The following is a 20546-nucleotide window of genomic DNA, read 5'->3' as shown; positions in this document are numbered from 1 at the left end:
TGTGTTACATAGATCAAAGGAATACACACAGTATGCAAACCTGTTCTACTAGTGAAAAAAGAATGTTTTTGCTGGCACAGAGCCACTTTGTATTTTCTTGCATTGCTGCCTGGCTTTTTCCTCCTGTCAACTGAGATCCATGCAAAATTGTTCTACTGCCTCCTGACTCACTGTCTGTATTCCTGCCTCTTTGCAACAGGCACAGAAATGTATTTCTATACATTCACTCCAAATTATAATTATTAATCATCAATGTAAACACAGCATTATCCATCATCTTTAATGCCTCCCTACTTTTTATTTCTCAGTCTGTAAAATGCAGTAATGTTTACAAATCTTGTTTCACAAAATAAAACCAGAATTCTAAAAAAATAGAATGTGTTTGTCATGGGCTAAAAAACAGTTTGAAATTAAATTTTTAAAAATGGAAATTAATCATTGGGGCAATTTATTTTTAAATTGAAATCTCATTTATTTAAGAATGAGAAAAATAGTTGCAACTATTAATTAGGAGAACATCTATATAGTGTTTCAAAAGACTGATTTTCAAATAGATATTAACACATTTCTTGTGAATTATTTTAATATTTATTTGACTTTTGAAAACAGGAAGTAAAACAAGCCAGAGAAGCTGAAGCTAAACTTGAGATTTTCAAAGATTCATAAAGTAGTATGCATGTAATTCCATTAAAAAATTATAAGGACAGACTCCTTAACTTTCTTCTGTCTCCTTGAAAACTCAAACCCATATATTTAACTGATAGTTTTGGGATACTTCAAATGAAATCATAACTGTCAGCAGCAGTGACATCCTACATCAAAACAGGTCTGAGATAACCACTGCATTCTATCATGTCAGTGATACATGGAGCAGAGAGTGCTTGAAAAGGCAATGATACAATAAATCATAAAAATTCCTCCTGTTCTGCTCAGGTTTAAAAGCGCAAAAAGCAAGCTTTAACTTCTTGGACCATAAACACTTGCAAAAGGTGTTCTGGTCTATTGTACCTGCTTTCACATAACTCAAGCTTAACAAGTGTAAAGGATCTTTAAATTCCAGTGCTTTCTAAACATATCTTGACCACTTAAAACAAAAAGTAATTTATCAAGAGCCAACTATACAGTACGAAGACCAAGCTGAGACTTGAGTTGTAGAACAAGTCATTCCAAGGATCTTTGAAAGTGGATGCCATAAAATTACTTTAGTTCCAAAAAGGTGAGGGAATAGCCTAAAGATTTGCTCAGAGCATGGCAATCCCACTGACTGGTGTTTTTCCCCAAAATAAAAGACTATTCATTGGTTCTAATTCTTTCAGATCTGTCAGAAGCAGTTATGCCTCACAGTTATGTTGGCTGATTCATGAACTTCTAAATCTGCATGATATTTGTTGAGTAGACACTTTGGAGAGAACCCAATGCACAACTCTTCTGTAACAAAGACTTCTGCAACACACACTATATATTTCTTTTTCTTTAAAAGGGCAAAAAAGGAAGGAAACAAGGCCAGGTTTTCTAAGAGATAGCTCTGTCATACTTTTTTATCACGTCTGACCCATTCCAAAGATAAAATTACCTAGTATCTTGATTTCTTCTTAATATTGTTAAAATATTAACAACAGATTTGAGGAATAATTGCAGGGGGTGCTGAAATGTCTACGGATAACCCAAGCATGAAGTGAGAATGCCAGCTGTAATGTGTGCAAACAAATTAATCACATTCAGTCCTGGATAACTAAAAAGAGACTAGTCAAAAGTACTTTTTCCCAACTACATCACAGTACCCAAGTGCCTCCCAAATAATCATGAATTCATCCTTACATTTCCACTTAGAAATCAGGAATTATAGTAGTATAAAGATCTGTTAGAGAGGAATATTAAGTAACTTTTCTATGTGTGCATTTGGAAGACTCTGGTATAACACAGATTTCCAAGTCTCAAACCAGAACCTTTATCATGTTTTATACAAAACCTTAACATGAAAACAGCTTTAAAATGCTCAAATTATACCATCTGAAAGATGAATTTAATTAAAAAAATGTGGTGCCTCGTACCCAAAATACACTTCACAATCACTTTAGTAATTAGCTTTTCTCTACACAAAACATCACTGTTTTAACTGTAGTTGTTTTGGGACTTTCCAGGTGTGCCAGAACATTATCCTTCTAGACTAATATAATGGTTGGAATATACTGGATAAGAAAAGACACAAAGTATCAGATCTCCCTTGAGCAGTGGCCCAACATATGGTCCTGCAAATTTTGGAAGATGGTGTTTGGGATAGTTTGCTGAATATTCTTAAGATGACTGCTCTTCCACTATGTGAGAAAGAGGGTTTTTTCTTATCCCTAAAATGACTGTCTTCAATAAGCAGTGATTCACTGAACTAGCCCTGAAGCTGCCTTTGGAAGCTCAGTATTCAAAAACCATCTGTGCCAGCAAGTACCAGGAGAGGGCTTTCACTTGATATTTAAACAAATTATACCCTCAGATATTTCAAACATATACTCTGTATTTATGTATTTTGGGATACTAGCCATAGGTCTTGATGAAAAGCCAAATTATTTAATTATTATTAAATACAGAAAAATACTCGCATTTAACCTCTACACTTTAATTCCATAGTAAAAAATGAGGAACTTTGAAATATGCAAATTCTGCATTCGTGCCACCTTAGCACTACTCAAATATTTAACTTGTAAAGCTGCCTGACCTAGTCTGGTGATGGTTAATGCTTTTCTTAAAGCTTTAACTCTTACAATTACATGAAAATATCTATTTCATAAACAAAAACAATTTTTAATCCTGATTCTTAAAAGCCTTATAATTCAAGAAAAAAGCTTAAAAATGTGAAATTAATAGATTCAAAATCCATAAGGTAAACAAAAGCAACCCAAAATTTATTATTTTTAATCTGACATTAGAGGTGCTTAAGGATACTAACTCAAGAGCTTAAGTGGTTGCTGTCTTTCCTTTCCTGTATATGTCATCCACTGCCCTACCTTTGCCATCCACTGCTGTGTACCAACACAAGCATTAACAGGACCCACACAGCAAATAAGAATTAGGTAGTCCTGCTGCTAAATGCATAACGTAGTTCAGGATTGTTAGATACCTAACTTGACAATCATGCATTAAATTCCAAAAAGCAGTAACATTTAAAGATATTTTCCAATAATTTTGTCTAGTAGCATTAAATAAATTTAAAAAACTAGAAAATTCTGCAAATGCAATATTTTCAACTCTGCAAGGCAGAGGAGCTGAATTTTTCCAAAGGTATCTCATTTCTTTTTACCCCTTCTCTTTCACTCTTGATCGAAACCACATTATAATAATAAGTAGGCTGAATTACTGATATGCTGCTGGCTGCTACAGAGGAAGCTGTGTTTTAGGCAGGTTATCTAAAATACAAGAAGACAAGAAAGATACTAAAAAGAAAGCGAATGAAGAGCAGGTGATCTCAAGTTTGCTATCTCTGCCTTGTTGTAAGTTCCTTTTCCAGTGCTCACTGGGCTCTAGGCCAAACTACTTCAGCAAGCTAAGCAGAAACTGTTCACTTTTTATTGTTGTTAGGTTAGTTTTCTGCCAATTTATCAAATGGAAATGGGTTAGCACAGGGTACACAAGAGCCAGAGCCAATAAAAGGGAAGGGGCAGGAATGCACTACTAGGGATTGGGATAGAGATCGCAGTCAGATTAGTTCAGGCTGCTGTGTACTCACAGTCTGAAACTAGTTACACATTTGGTGGCAGTGTTATTTGAGGATGTCTAGCCCCTGCTCATCCACTTTTCTGTAAAATCTTTTTTCCCATTTTTTGGAAAGGAATTTTTTGTATGGCTGCATGGGGAAGCGAATCAAAGAACATATATGATGTAAAAATAACCTCACTCCAAAACTGCTAATTTTCCATCTCCCCAGGTAAAAGTAATCAAAAAAACCAGACATACTAGTACAGAAGAGGCAAATGAGGGGCCTGGCCTTGGTAACTTAAGCTAATCCTGCCATCCGAAAAAAAGTCTATTTAGCTATGGCTTGAAAACAAGCAAAGAAGTCCAAATGAGCCCTGGCAATGTGAGACAGAGAACAAGTTTAAAGAAAACACTCTTGAACAAAGTGCTGGTGGAAAAATATTTGCAATTATGAGCACAAGCTTTTTCACATTTATAAAAGCTGTATAAGAGCTGTTTCTCTGTATACAACAAACAGTACTCGATCACAGAAACACTAAGCTTTTCCATCAACTTTTTCTCTTAAGCAAAATAACCATCACTACTCCCTAAATTGACCTCCTGCTCAGATCAAAAGGGTATTATTAAAAAGATCCAATTTCCAAAGAGAAATTGCGAGCTAGTATTTCTGTTGAACCAAGAAGTTGGACTGAAATCCAACACTTCTCATTGAAAAAAACGGCCAATGCAACTAAGTAAAATATCAAACGAGTTAGTTCAGAAAAGGAAAAAATGTAACATGCAGGGGTGGGATGATTTGTAAATTATATCTCTTTGGATCAGCAAACATGCAGTGTCCCAGCTGCAACAAAAGCAGACATGTATGTCAAAAAAGATTAATGAGGAGACCAGCAACTTCAATGACAAAAACTGGATGTTTTGACAAAAAAAAAAAAAGGGCAGGCCAAGAAAGCTCTTGCCAAGTCAGACCTTGCAAACAGAGATTATCAGTAGCAAGGACTTAAGAAGCTTAGAAATTGCTTAGAGAAATCAGAGTGTCATAGACCATAGTGGAAGTCAGACATCTGAAGGTGGAATTGGGCTAAGGGGATGTCTGTAGGACAGGACATAGTCGTCTTACAGTTTTCTATGTTGTTCTCCAGAAATCCAAAGAAGAGAAATCAGATAGTCTCAGACAAACAATGCAAATTTCCAGTACCTTTTTAGAGTGAAACATTTTTGAGGAGTTGAGTTTATTTCTGCATAGCAGCCTTAATAAGTAGCTCAGAAGAACAACAGAAAGAGGGAATTTCTAGCAGCCAACTTGCATGACACAGCTTCCACAATACTTCAGATCCTATCCCCAGAAAAGACATTGAATAATCCAGATACAGTATCCAAGTCCTTGAAATCAGCTTGCAGCCAGTCACCAATGTGAGTTTGCCAGGATGGTTAGAAGCTAGGAGGAGAGGGATGGGAGCAATTCAGTCTGTACTGGCAGAACCACCACACAATTCATGACTCCAGGAAATCCATGTATCGGCAAAAACTTCAAGGATAATTTGTCAATTGAATAACACAGAGGTTCAGCAAAATTTGGGCTAGGGGAGCAACAAAAGGAAACAAAAATCTCCAGAAGCCTTTGGAATTTGCCACACACCTTTATCTTTCCTTGAAGCACTGTACCAGGAGAGTAAGGAGCTTCTAGAGAGAGAGGGAAGCTGTTCACCATAACCCATTCAGGCATATAGCTCTGCATAAAATGTTTCACCGAAGGTGACCACAATTTGATTCATCAAACTATAAAAGCTTAAAAAAAGATCATTTTTTTTAAAAAGGGGTAATAGCCAATAAAAATTAAATTCTGATACTTAGGAGAAATATCCCTTTGGTCAAGTAAAGACAAGCGGGGAATGTACATCTGTTAAAATCTGAAGGGATCCATGTATTATTAGAAGGTTCAAATTATTTTTAAATTAATCTTGTGTGAAAGCCAAAGCTATTGCTATCCAGTTGAGCTTCTAATGAAAGCTTCTTTCGGCCTGTTGCTGCAGGATTTCTTACAGGTGCATCCGGAGGAGAACAGAATTCTTTACTGAATGTAAGACAAGGAGGGAGACTGAAAGGAAGGGAATGTAACAGGACAACACAAAACCCAGGAAGCTCCCTCAGTCTGAAACTAATTTGACCAGAAAACGGGAGCACCTCCTACATATCTGAAGTCATAAGTCAACTTTAGAATTTAAACAAGATCCACTTCTATTCCCAGCTCAGCTAATTCTTTAGCACTAATCTTAGCACATGAAAAGACAGAGAAGTCAGATAAAAGCTATCCAAACTGGGAAACAAAAAGGCCTTTGGAAATGCCTGGCATTTAGACAGTCAAATGTCTGAGCCAAAACTGTTAGTCAGTTATTGAAAACAAAATGTTTGCATTTTCCTCAGAATAGACATACAATAGGGAGAATTACTTTGACTCCTATTGTGTAGGCATATTTAGCAGAAACAAGAGAAGCCCAACTATATCTGTACTAAACAACACAGTACTTTTACAGAGTTATCCAAGGTAATGCAACCATGTTACCCTAGTTCTCCACCTTGGTTAATACATATCATGCTTTTGATGATTTTGCATTCCATTGTGTCGTATAGCTACTTCTCCATTTAAGATAACAGGAGAATCATGCTAATGAATCTGATTCTACTTCTAGAGCACAGTATTCTTATTAAAATTACATAAAATTTAGCATGATTACAAACTCACCTTTGCAGTTGCAGGGGAAAACTAGCCATTCTGTAAAAAGTTTTGACACATATTTGTCACAAAACCACACTTACTGGTATTACTACAAGCTCTTGGTCCAAACTGTAAGCAAGACTACAGTTATGTTTCTTTGGATATTTTTTCAGGCCCTACTCTTTTTTTCTGTTTTCTTTTCAATTATGCAGAGGAGAAAACCAGTATAAAGGCAGTGAACAGTTTAAGGGAGAGACCTATACTTCACATTTAACTTATTTTTAAAATATGCTTTAATTATCTGTTGAAAGTTAACACCTGAAAACACAACTAAGAGAAGATGTCATTTTAACTGTGGCAAGATAAACTGGACTCACAGTCCTTCTAATTTAGTTATTTGCATCACCTTTTCCAAGTTACACAGTTCACTGAAAATATTGGCATGTAGCATCTCTAGTTATTCCTACTAGGTTTTGAAATAATAATTTCTCTTATACTGTGTATAGACATATACCTCTCCTCCTATGGTAAGCAGTCCAGGTGAATCAAGCTTCCGTTTCTTCCGGGGACCGATAGCTGCCAGTGCAGTTAGATTGGCATCCCTCTGCCTCATTTGTGCAAGTTCTTGTTGCTGCATCTATTAGAGAGAGAAAAAACTCTAGTTTTTATTCTGTTGTCATTTCAAACAGTTATTCTGAGACTTGCAAGCATGAGGTAAAAGTCACACATGAGCAATCCCTAACAGTACTTTGCTGTTCTTAGAAATAACATTTTAGCAGCTCAAGCATGCAGCCTTGCAGTAGCGTAATAATGAAGATACAGAAGTTCTCTTGACTTTCCACAGGATTTCTGCTTCCAAATAACTCAACCGTTTTTGAAAACTCCATCCTTATCCTTGAAAACTGCCTTAGCCAGTAAGTACTATATACTAACTACACAACTCTAGTTTAAGATTGATATGAAGAGTGTAAATACCAATTCAAATCCTCAAAAAATATCTCAAACATTTTCTTTCATCTCAGATTTACTTTGAATATTTCAAATATACTTGATATTTGCTTCCAAAAAAATCATATCTAAATTAATAAAACACCTCTATCTAAACGTTAGCAGAAGTTAATGCTGACACAAAACCCCTACAAACTGAATTTACAACTGCTTTCTGGGATTAGGATTTAGGTAACAACACATTTGATTAGTTTGAGGCTACGAAAACAACCTGCCAGCTGCATTATGTAACAAGCTGGCATGCTACAGAAAATAAGAGAAAATACTCTGGCCACCACATGATGAAGAGGTAAGATCGCATATTCATTATAAACTGTATAATCCTTTTAGAGAGTTAATGATAAGAGACACATTCCCATGAACAATATTACTTTAATAAATATTCTGATCATCAAAACTACACAAGAATAATTGATTAGGTAACACAGCATATGATTTTAATTAGATAAAAGCATTCATAGCTCTTAGTAATCATTCTTGTTAATTTCAAAACTTTGGGTTTGCAAAATTTTCAATAAATTCAGAGGAGGTGTTTGTTTTCTAATTCCATTGATGTCATACTTGTTCCCACTTCAAGAGAAACACACAGAACACTACCTCAAGAAATTCAGTAGTGGTAATAAAACCAGTGTATGATACAGGCACAATTCTTCATTAAAATAAAACTGCACTGACAAGTGTAGATGGAAGTGTCTCAGCCATTACTTACATGTGAATTGCACAAAGAAACGGGGCCTGAACTGTCTTGGCCAATGTTAAAAGGAAAGGAGGTTTAAACAAAAAAAGTACCAGTGTATGGTATCTTTTCTCCATGCACTTCCGCCTAGAAAAAGCAAGTCTGCTTCATGCATCCTGTTGAGTGCATTTTTCAGGTTTATTCATTTAGCAATGCAACATATTTTCATGTTCTTCAGAAAAAGCAAATTCAGTACATTTAGAGTTTGAAACCCCATTTTTCACATTTTTATGCTATGTATTTTGAAACTTCAGTTATTATCATAACTTCAATATAACATTATCTACAAATACACATCTCATTTATCTACAGGATAAAAGAATTTCCCAAATACAAAAAAGAAATGTAGAAAAATACCTAAATAATAGTGCAAAGGTCTATACATACTTCTCTTTGCCAACTCATATTAGGTTTTTAGCTCAAATATCTTTGGCTCTCTTCCAGATTAAATGCCAGTTAGACAGACCTGCCCGCTTACCCTTTCAAGGTAGATAGCAACAGTGGTGAGCTCTAATCATTTACAAAGGTCATGATCGGAAGCTAGCCCGTAAGCAGTCATTTAAAATTCAATTGATCCCTATTTGTAGTCAGGGAAAGAAAATGGACATTTCAGCTGTATTGTAATTATGAGGCTTCAAGGCAACTGTAAATAGATGTGCAAATCCAGATACTGGCAAATACCTTAGAGAAGAAATTATTACTATAGTATAACATATATCCAGGAAAGGTTGAAGATAAAACCGCATATAAAAAAAGATCAATCATTTTTTTGCTAATTTGCCATGCTTGCCAGCCTATAAGGGTTATCACAATTATCAGAAGTCTGATGAATATTTAAGCGAGGGCCAACTGGCTCAGAGTGATCTCAGACAAAGTTGTAAAGTGGATGGCTTCACAGAATAAGAAATTTTGCACTGGAGTAAGTATTTGTTTCCTGGGAGGTGCAGGTCAGAAATATAGTCTGATAGATAACTGGTATCATGCAAAGGTTATTACATGAGTATCTTATCCAAAGTCACCATTTGCAAACTAACAGTAAGCTAATACTTACTTGGCTCTTTATACGACCTGTACTGCAATATACAGTGATAGTTTCAACATGCAATATAAACACATAGTGCCTCTGAAAAGTTGCTCTAAGAACTATAATGTAGTATTTTTTTATTTTTGCACATGCAAATTGTAAACCAAAACATGCCATTTCTCTAAATTCCACATAGTGGGACAAATCCTGCCCTCACTTCGAAACCTGCAAAGTGTCTGGTGCTGTTTTCCCAAGAAAACATGGAATAGATTCAAGAGTCTGCAGAAGAGTTTGCACTCATTTACTCCTCAAGTTCTTTGTCCTTTCTCTTTTATTCGGTGAGAAGAGCTAAAAACAGTTCTTGATATCACATACTAATTTTTGACAAACGTGTTAGCCTAGCACTGATTGTCCAAACAAATGCATAAGATTTTCAACTACCTATAATTTAGCACATGACAGGAAACCTGGTTCAGCAGACGGAGCCAAACGAGCTGGGCTCTGTTCTGCTGACACTGGGTGATACCGGCAAGACCTTTCCCCCTTCGCTTCCCTGTGCCTCTCACCCCGCTTGTCTATTTAGGCTATAAGCACTCCAGACATGGATCCTCCTCTGCTACACGCCTTACTTATAATCGAGCCCCAGTGGGACTAATAGACACTACTTTAATACAAATAAGGAATACGCTGCCAGGTACAATACCTCCAGACAAAAACACAATACAGTTTCTGATACTGGTTTTACACTACGCACCTTGGTACACTACAACAGAAAGGAACAACCTTCTTATGTAAACCTTAATGAATGTTGGTCAACAAATATCAAATACATCAAACACACATGCATCATCAATAAGATCACAGTATCCTGATGCTTTATAAAATAAGGGCTGAAGTGCTGAAATACTTGATAGATACTATATTACACAAATTTTCATCAGTCTTTTAAAAACTAATTACTACTGGTGATTTTTTTTTTTCCAAAGCTCATCTGAAGGCAGAGGATCATAAAATTACATTTAAAAATAATCAAAAGAATTATGATCCTGATACTGATTACCAACAGAGGCCTTCATCTTGCAGTGGTTAGTGCACTCCAGTTTGCTTAAGGGAACATCTTTGCACACTCACTATTAACTATCAATTTGCTTACAATAAAACATCTTTGTAGTTTATGGATACTTACTAGCGAGACATTTGACAAGATTCCTGGATGTTATTTAACATCCCAGAGCAGACTAACCACCATTGTTGGCTTCTTCGTACCTCCATTCCAACTTTCTCTTCTTTCCATCTCCAAGTCACATACTTCTGTTTTTTCATACTCTACATCAGATTATCTGTACCAGTGTCTTTCCTACTCATCATCTGACTCTTCATCAAAAATATTATCCCCAATTGTCATCTTTGTTTAAAATCTCTGCCCTCTGGGAAGGAAGTAATGCTTCATTCGGAACCACACTAATCAACAACAATTAACTGTTTTGAAAGTCAAAATATTTATCTAAAACACAGACAAATATTCCAATGTATTATACAGAAAAATGCTTACAAATGAGATGCTGTTCCTTGCTCCTCATCTGATCCCAATTTATTTTTAGCATGCCATTTACTTACTGAGAGGTATTTCATTACTTAACGACAACTTTAACTTAGAGATCCCTTTGATGAAAAGTACAGTATAAGAATTAAGTACCAATATTATTTCACACAATGAAATTTTCTTCTTTGTGACAGTGGCATAACGTTAAAACTACAGAAAGAACACTACTTCACCACTTTAAAGTAAAGCTAACAACAGAGGTTCTAAAATTTTAGTTTGTTTTCCTTAGATCATTATTTGTTATGATACATTTAGGTATTTCAGAAAGAAGTGCCACAAGCCATATGCCACAAGGAAGACAGCCATATGTCTAACTGAAGTATCAACATTAGATCTTAAAATCTAGATTTAATAATTTCCAAAAACCAAGAACACACTTATTCATGGCATGCTTTGTAAATAATTTTGCAACAGAAACCAAGCATTTACTTTAAGCCTTTTCTGCACTACAAGCCATTGTGAGAATAGTCACTGAGATGCAAATAAATAAATATATGATGTGAATATATGCTCAGTGAATTGTTTTTCTTCTTAGATTTCTACTTCCACCGGCAGTTGTGGCAGCCCACACCACCGGAAGAAACCACCTGTTTCACAAATGAGTACAGTTTAATTTTCAAGATTTCTTTAAGAACTAAATCTCTCATCCATTACTCTAACTAGTACTATAATAACCACAGAGAACAGTGAAGATTATTTTCCACTTTTCTACAAGATAACTAAACCAAAAGTAAATTCAAGGAAGCTATGGCTAGAGGAATAAATTCTATGGATTTGTTCAAGGTATGAATTTGGTCTGGAAAGACAATTGTAAAACAAATGCTGGATATGTGGTATGAACACCTACAGATCTCAAGTCAAACACCTTCTCCAATCCAGAAAATTAAATGGCCTAGCAGTGGCTGTAATCTGTACTGCCAGAGGATTCTCCCTCTTCAGTGAGCACAAAAGCCTGTTAACGTCAACTACGCAAACATCCCAGTGAATCTCGCCTGCTCACCTGAATCCACAGGAAAAGGGAATGTCAAACAGCAAATGAGGCACAGCACTGCTTATCAGAAAGACAGGAGCTGTTCAAAACCATGAGCAAAAAGCATCTTGAAAGGAAGGCGAAATGTACTCCAAATGGAGGGCAAAACCTAAGCAAACTGAAATTAGCTTTGTTTAAAGCAGAGATGTAGATGAAATATAGGCCTGAGCTGTAGCTGCTAAGGACTGCACTAAGAGAAATTTCCTTCAACATGGTCAGAAAATAGGAGGACGACTGGAACTCTTAACAATTCAAGTCTACATATAAATACCTTCAAAAATAAAAGGGAGAAGAGGGAGTGACATCACATGAGAGAGAGAAAGGTCAAGGAGGTGTTTCTCTACCTACAGGCAGAAATCAGGGATGTTTTTTGGCCTGGAAGGAAAATAACCCGGTGACAGAGAGACAGAGATGACTGTGTAGATAAAGAAGAAGAAAGAGCTTGAGGAAGTAGTCAAGTATGTTTAAATACTGTCAATATAGGATTTGATAAGGGAATAGAAGCTGAGTTGTAAAAGTAAGTTTCTGTAGTCACAGAGCCAACTCAGCCCACAAAGAACTAGATTTTGGCTACTTACAATTCCCAACATAGTTCAGAAATACCATCTAAGAAGAAGGAAAGAGGACAGAGAAGAGGCTAACAGCACAAGAGAAGCTATAAATATCGACAGACTGTAAACTGCAATCAAGAATGAAGACAGCCAGGAATGAACACCAAACAGGAAATTGGCAATGGAGAGCGCTAAATGGCAGAAATGTTTGATGAAAGCAAGATCATATAAACAATGATTTAAGCATTGATTTCTAGCCAATAGGCATCAATGGAGATCCCTCCTAATTCTGTTTGCGATGGATGGTTTAATTCCTGATAACAGGGTCATATGCTGGGAAAAGCTTGTCTTAATTGCTGGTTCTGCAACATATATCTATCAGTCTCAGACAGTGATTACGCCCCCTGGAAAACATCTTTTTTGCTGAGGAGAGCCTGAAATGTGGAACCATTACACACGTCCTAAGACGTCCACAACAGAAGGTGCAATTAAAAAATGAAACTCATAAAAAATGCTGGCAGTAACCTCAACAAGTCCAGGACAATGATCAAGAAGGATCAGTACATCAGTGGACTTCAGAGAGATTCAGAGGGAGAGTCTTGAAAAACAGATAATGTCTACAGAATGCCCATGCTATGCTCCCACCTCTCTTTTGCATTACCGAAGTCACTAAAGGTCAGCAGAACTCCTACAGCAATAGCACGCTGTCTGGTAAGAAACTGGTCCAAAGTAGCTAAAGTTTAGAAGTGGCACTGCAATAATGCAATACCAGAGAAGTTTTACATGTATAATAGCAAATCATACACCGAACACATTCTGTGAGACCTTTAAACATTCACAGCTCTGCCAAATGATATCTAATTTTCTGCAGTAACAAAGCTGGATGCTACTTCTCCACAAGACCTCTCCCACAACTCAGTAAAAGCTCCAATCATCACCTGCAATGGCTGTACATCTACTTGAAGTAGATCAAGATTTTACTTTACTGAAAAAGGTGTGTGTGTGTGTTGGTTTTTTCTTCTTCTTTTTTTTTCCTTCCTTCTTTTTTTTCTTTCCCACACACTTTTAACAACAGCTGAAAATTATTGCATAGTGTTTGAAAAAAATCACCCTGGGCAAAGACTAAGCTGGGGACATTTCAGCCCCCAAGATGAATGTTTCTCAAAATAATGAGTATCTGAATACAGTTCTGGTACCTTAACTGGGGTACTTTTGACCAAGTGTCTTTCCTACAACAGACATATGTGTTTATTACATCTAATTTCATTATGTTTTAGAAGTTTACTCAAATTTTCCATTAACATTTGCCCTATTACTGTCAATACAATATATGTCAAACTTCTGATATAGAAAATGCCAGGTGCCTCCTGCCTTTCATTTTTATTTTACCCTGGAAAAAAGCCTTAATTATAATTTTCTCCAGTGATGTACATTACCCAGTTAAATGCGATTTTTAAAAATAATTATCGGTAAAATTACAATTTTATCTCCTTACTACTCAAGACCACATACTGTTTGAACTGATTCATATATATATTCATACCCATAGGTTTCATTTTCTTGGAAGTCTCCTTAAAAGCTTACTCACAGCTTACAAAAAATCAGAAGCATGAAGAATTTTGAGAGTGATTTTAAAAAGTCTTGTAATTTTTTAACATACTTTGTCTCTAGTACTATTTTATTCCCCAAACAGTTTGAAGTTCTTATCCCACTAGTCCCTTTAATCAGCTAATGCTCTTTATGGGTATCTACGAACTTCTTGTTAATTCTGTATATTCTTGGTTGGTTGCCTTTTTGATTTTCCAAATACAATGCACTACTTTATTTAACTTAAAACCATTTATTCTTGCAACTGTCCAACCATCTCTTAAGCTACAGATTCCTATCTATGGTAATACAAGGTATAATAAATACTTTTTTTAGAAAGCTATATCTCAAATTCCGCTGAAAGAGTTCTACAACAATGGGGTTTTTTGTCCTTCCAGTAACCTTAATCATTACACTTCTTCACTCCTCAAAATCTGTCGTTGGAGCTCCAGCACATTTTGTCTGGTTTTGGTTATACTATTCCTCAAACAACTTATCTCCAGTAGCACCAGTTCCAGGCTCTTCTATACTAAGCTGGAGACACCCCTATTTAAAGCTCTGATATTTGTTAGGTCCCATAATGGTGTTTGGTAGATTTGCTGAGCCAAATACAGATCATTTGAGCGAGCAGTTTCTGAGGCACAGACAACTGGCAGGATCAGCATTAATAGGGCTGGCAACTTTTTGAGATGCCAGTAACTTATTTGCTGTAAGATCAGAAAAAGTTCTGAAAAAAATTCCCTAAGATGTGTTATTTTATTTTTTGTTATCGGTCTTAATTTTATTTCGGAGCAACACAACAGACAGTTACAAATCTTCTCAAACTGTTCTTCAAAGAAACGAGACATATTCATACAGTATAAATATGACTGGTAAGAATACCAGTCAAAAAGCTTGATGGCTTACTCACAGGCTCCTGAATTCAGGTGCAAGCAACAGAAGAATATCCTCACTCTTGGGGCATTGGTGAGAAAGACTGGTTAAGACCTTTTCCCAGGCCCTTTGTTAATATAAGAGGGGGTTTACGATCCTCCCAAGATTTCTAGGATGTTCTCCTTTCCCCCTGAAGTGACACTATGTGAGGGCTCCGAAACTGATGCTTTAATGAAGATTAGGGAATATAAAATACAGTGAAAACCTGTATGAATGACGGTCATGTCTAGAATTACAGACTAGAGCTACAAAGAGCAGCAAACTTCTTGAGCTGTGGCTTTAGTTAGGGAGGTCTGACAGAAACACTGGGATAATGGGAGCTAACTCAACTAAGAGAAGTGAGGAAATATGCTTTGCTTTTTTAAAATCATGCACTGGAAAATACGAGGGTCAGATGAACCTCACAACCAAGCTTTCTATCAATTCCCCACACTTGCAGCTGGAGTGCATGCAGTAACTTCCAGAGGCTATGCTCTCCACTGTAACACTGTTAAAGGTTGTACTAGAACATGAATCAACTGCTCTACTTTTCAGATGGTGAAGTATCCCTGAAATAAACATTTTTGAAAATACCCTTTAAAGAATGTTTCATTGTATCCGAGTAATACAACAGCTACTTGGATAGTGAAAACTCCATGGCTGCTACAACTTTGTGTTAGTACGAGACTCCAATCAAGAATTTTATCTGCACTATCTTCTCCATGCATCACGAGTTTTGATAGCATAGCATGGCCTTTTGTTACTTTCATTTCTATTCCATCCCTGGCACACACTTGAAATCCGAAATAATTAAGAACCAGTACACCAGAACTGTACCAAAAACATGGGGAAAGTATGTTCTTGGTTAGTATATCAATGGAGTCAACTGAAGACTGAGGTACATAGGAAGATCTCAGCTTCGTGGAAGTGAAGAGCGACAGTATGTCATACCATAAAATCTGAAGTCAGCCTGAAGCATTTTCCCCATTTTTTCAAAATAATAAATATTTCTATTTTTTGGTAAAATTTCTCTGCCTATATACCATTACCACAAAACTTCAGAATAGCAGAAAGTTTAACTGCGTTTAAAATACTAGTTAACCAGAAATTCTGGTAAGAGGCTTTATTAACTAGATTATTCCAAAAGAAAATGCCCAGATTTTGATACCAGTCCTCTAGCATTCTTACGGGAAATCTGCATCTTGAAACTGCCAGCCTCATTTGAGGAAATGAGGCAAACGTAGCAATCTACTAAAAATCATTTGGCTGTAATAAGTAATTTAAATCAAATAGTTAGAGAAAATGGCATTGAAGTTAATTTCTGAAGTGTCAAACAGATGGGAAATGTGTAGTGTAGAGAATGGTTGTGCACTTTTAACACAATATCCTTTTTTGCAGTCTGGATTGTGGTTTGATCAAGTCTAAGTGACATGACAAAAACAATTTTAATTTATTCTGAAACTATATTCAACTAAAGAATACACAATATAGCGAGTATGCTACTCTTTTCAAAAGTGAGATTTGAGGCAGAGCAATATCGGGAACAAAAATAGCCAGACGCCCAACTTCTCCTCCTCCTTAAAAGTTGTGGGGGTAGTACTGGGGGTTCGCTTGCAAAATGGAAGTTCCACTGGGGATGCAAAACAAGCTTGGAATTTAAATAATCTACATCTTTTCTATTTTACATTTAACTACAGCAAAACCGCTACCGCTCCTTTCTCCTGCAGATCAAGGGAACAACATACCACAGTGTGGGGACAAAATATTTCAAGCAATTTTTCATACACTGACAAGTAGTAAATTAGGGAATCTTGTAAGTACAATACAGTAGTCATCCCCTTCTATTGATCACATATAATTTACATCTTACAAAGATGTGAATTCTTGCATTCTCACTCCACAAGGAAAATCTCAATGATTTATTCATTTCAAATAAAAAATAGAAGGTAGATGAGAAGAATTACTTCACAGGCTGTAGTTTTCTCAGGGCACTAGTGCTAGGCTCTTCTTTCACACTGCCCGAAGGGCCTTTGTGTGCAAGTCCCTCTAATTAACAAGGTGAATCATGCAGCAGTTCCCTAATTAGTGAACATGACAAGCCAATGGAAACAAGCAGACAGACCTGGCGTACAGATATGGTCAACAAAAGGCACAGCAACATACCATTAAAAAAAAAATAATGTACATTTCATGTAAATAAAATACAAAAAGAGAACTAGCATAATACCTAATTTTCCTTTTCATGTTTTATGCTTATTCCTCATTTATTGCAGATATAAATAACAACACAATAAATCAAGGTTTCCAACTGCAAGTCACACCACCTCTCCAAAATCAAAGAGTAGTTATCCTACGTGAATAAGCATCTGCTTAAGGACCATTATTTGTTTTCTCTCTTGTTCTTCTGCTTTAAAGAACTGCAGTTACATTAAGCTTAGCACTTTAAGAATCCCTTAATTAATTCTATTCAAAATTATTTTTTCTTGAAATCCTTTTTCACCAATACATGAAATGAGTGCAATAGTTGCACTATTATTATTGTATTATAAAAATGCCTACATTCCCAATATGTAATAATTTCTAACTTTTGTATAAGGATAAATAAATAAATAATGAAAGTGAATAATCAAAGAATCAGATTTGCATTAAAAAGGAAAAGAGATGATCTAAAATGTACCTCCTTACATTCATCTTTTCCTGTAAAATATTTTTAATCTTTCACTCTTCCTTCTGTTTTTCCCAAAAACACTCTCTCCATCTCCAAAACAACACATGGGGGTTTAATCCACTTCCAATTTATTGCAAATTAAACCTTTGATTTAGATCTTAATGATCCTTCAACATATTAGAAGCCTAAAATGTGTGTCACCAACAGCAGAATATAATTCTTCACAGAAAAATTCCACTATATTCTTTGCTCTCTATTCCTTCGCACATTATAATAAGTGAGGAAAAATACAGATTATCCCCTCGTTACAGGTTCCTCTTCCTCACAATCTTGAAAACAAATATTTCTGACTTTCCTTTTCTAATCGGGTAAAATTTCCTTACATTCTAAAATTGATGTTCAAAATACTGATGTCTAGAAAAACCTCACTTTTCTGACCAGTCCAGTTTTAAAAATATGGGATTAAAATACTGGCCAGTAAGTAATAATGGTTCTACATGCCTTTAAAGGTTCTTTTTTGGCTATAAATTTGAAGAATATTTAATGATGTTCTATTACAGAACTGATTAACTGTTTCAAAGCAGTTTTGAATTCAGTGGAAAAATTCACAATAAATACTATCAGAGATCATGAGTAGAAAGCTAAACACTACAAGCTATTTGCTGTGTTCGTTTTTTTCCCTTCTTAGTATATATGTGAACTTACCCTAACTTCTCTTAGATCCCACTCAACATAACCATTCTTAGGACAGTGCAGAACAGCTTTAAACACAGGCTGAAAAGTATCCTCTTTTAACATCAAGGCACAATGGATAATCTGCTAACAACTGAACTATGATCTGCCATATGCACAGACGAGGTATTCAGCAAACAACCTGTCACAAACGCTTATTGTTTCAGTAACCAACTCACCAAAGGACTTTGCTTTATAAAATATATTACAAACTCTGGCACACAATTTATTATCAAAGACAGCTGTAATTAAATGTGAAACTACTGCACAGAAAAAACAGATTCGGTGCATTAAAAAGCTTTACATTCTTCTTTGCATCTTAAATAACAAAATCTAAGTGAGGAGATTGGAAATATATGCTAAATATGCCAAACCAGAAATTAATGCAAAATCACAAAATTTTGAATTGATTTTCAAATAAATGGTATATATAAACACAAATTATTTTACATATAGAATTACAAAAATATTTTGCATTTAAGTAAAAATGTTAAATGCAGTTGATAACAATAAATCATAATTGTCCACAGGAGATGTTTTGATATGAGATTATATCTAATACCAGAGGGACAAATTCTGTTTGTTTTGAATACTGCTACTGATGTCAATAGAGTTACTCCAGAGTCACAATGGTGTGACAGAAAAGAATTCAATTTCCAATATTTTAAATATGAGCAACACATATTTAAAAAGTGACAAGAGCAAAAACGCACTGAGGCAAACAGGGCAAGAATAAAAATTCCCAAGACAAAACAGTCAGATCATTCTTATATTTGCCACATAGTCTACCACGTTCTCAGCACTCCGAATGTTGGCATGCCTGCTAAGGCAGACATTTCCTTCTCCATGAGATTTAGGGGGTTTGTTTTTAAAATTTCAGTACTTACCAGAAATAATGTCTCCACATAGATATATGGACAGATGAGCATTTTTTACTCAGGAATTATTTTTAATGCTTCAGTTAAAATTACCTGAGGATATTTATGAAATGTACATTTATGAATTTTTTTCTTTTGTATAGCTGAACAGATCACAGAAATCATCATATATTGCAATGTTCACAGAAGCATCAGTTGACAAATTTAAGAAATATATGCATTGTAGATAACATAACAATGTACAAGATATGCATCAGCTAAACAATATGCATTATAATTGCTCTATATCCAAAACATCAAAAAAAATACATAGCAGAACACTATCAGATATTACTGAAACCCAGCACCTTCTACTGAGCACCATAACTGCATGCAACACACAAAAGTTTAGCTCAATAGTGAAGTATATTTTATCTCTATGTAAATTACTGAGATCAAACCTTGACAAAACTGGGATTAACAATTGGTCTCAGAAAACTGTGCCAGTCTCTCATGACCTCAAGTTACCTTTCTCCTCTGAGAAGTGACAGCTCTAGTATAATCCAGAGCATTGTTCGACTTCTGCATCCTAAAATAAGGTACAAGTTTTCAACCTGAGACTAAATTAGAGAAGTCTAGAGGGTTAGCTAGTGTAGCTGCATGTTCTTTAGATGTTTTCCATGCAAGCTGGAGGTCTGTATCACTCTATCTTGTGGTCACCTAGACCATTAAAAAGGTAAAATAGCTAAAAGATGCAAACAATTTATATTCTTAGAGGGGAAAAAAAATCATCCCATATTTATGTGTTCTGACACACTCTAGTAAACAATGGATTCCCTGAACATATCTCGTAAGAAGGAAAAACTGGCAACTGGTAATGACAGACCATTATTAAAATAAGAAAACAATTTTGTTGAATACTGAATTTACTCTTCCTCAAAATAGGAAGCTGAGAGTGTCTTTCTTAATTAACAGCAGTGTATACAGTGAAGTAATAATGCATATTCAATAACCTTCTTAATTATTACCTGTCATAGTAAGACACAGCAGATACCCCTATATATTCTACAGGTACTCTATACTGGGGAGCCTATCTCACTTCTCCAGAGCTGGCAGATGTCCATTAGAGCCACAAAGTCTCCGGCTGCCTTAAGACTAAGGGCTCCTTATGAAAACATATATCAAACTTTTCCAGAATTTAAACACAGATTTTGAAAATAGACAGACAAAATTATCCTGTTTCTCATAAAAATGTGCTCTGTTCTCACCAATCTCACTTCTGTTATGTTTCTAGTAAAGTGAACATTCTCCCTCTCTCCTGTCTTTCTGTATACAATTAACACCCAAGTTCAGTTTTTATGTTCAGTCTAATTTCCCGTTTTGTATAACTGACACCTTCCTAAAGCTTACTTGACTTGTCTGACATGTTTGCCAG

General features: G+C 35.6%; 1 protein-coding gene across 1 annotated transcript in view; it reads right to left on the bottom strand.

Annotated features, from left to right (window-relative positions):
• The window catches only part of LOC127021056 (transcription initiation factor TFIID subunit 4-like), a 147302-nt gene that overhangs the window by 37389 nt on the left and 89367 nt on the right, over positions 1–20546 (bottom strand). The window contains exon 14 of the mRNA XM_050903981.1: positions 6918–7040. Coding sequence (XP_050759938.1) covers positions 6918–7040 — 123 coding nt within the window. The remainder of the gene's footprint in view (positions 1–6917; positions 7041–20546) is intronic.

The sequence above is a fragment of the Gymnogyps californianus genome, chromosome 12 (genome assembly GCF_018139145.2).
Source record: "Gymnogyps californianus isolate 813 chromosome 12, ASM1813914v2, whole genome shotgun sequence".
NCBI lineage: Eukaryota > Metazoa > Chordata > Aves > Accipitriformes > Cathartidae > Gymnogyps > Gymnogyps californianus.
The sequence above is the reverse complement of the archived record's forward strand: the minus strand, read 5'-3'. Positions and strand labels throughout refer to the sequence as shown.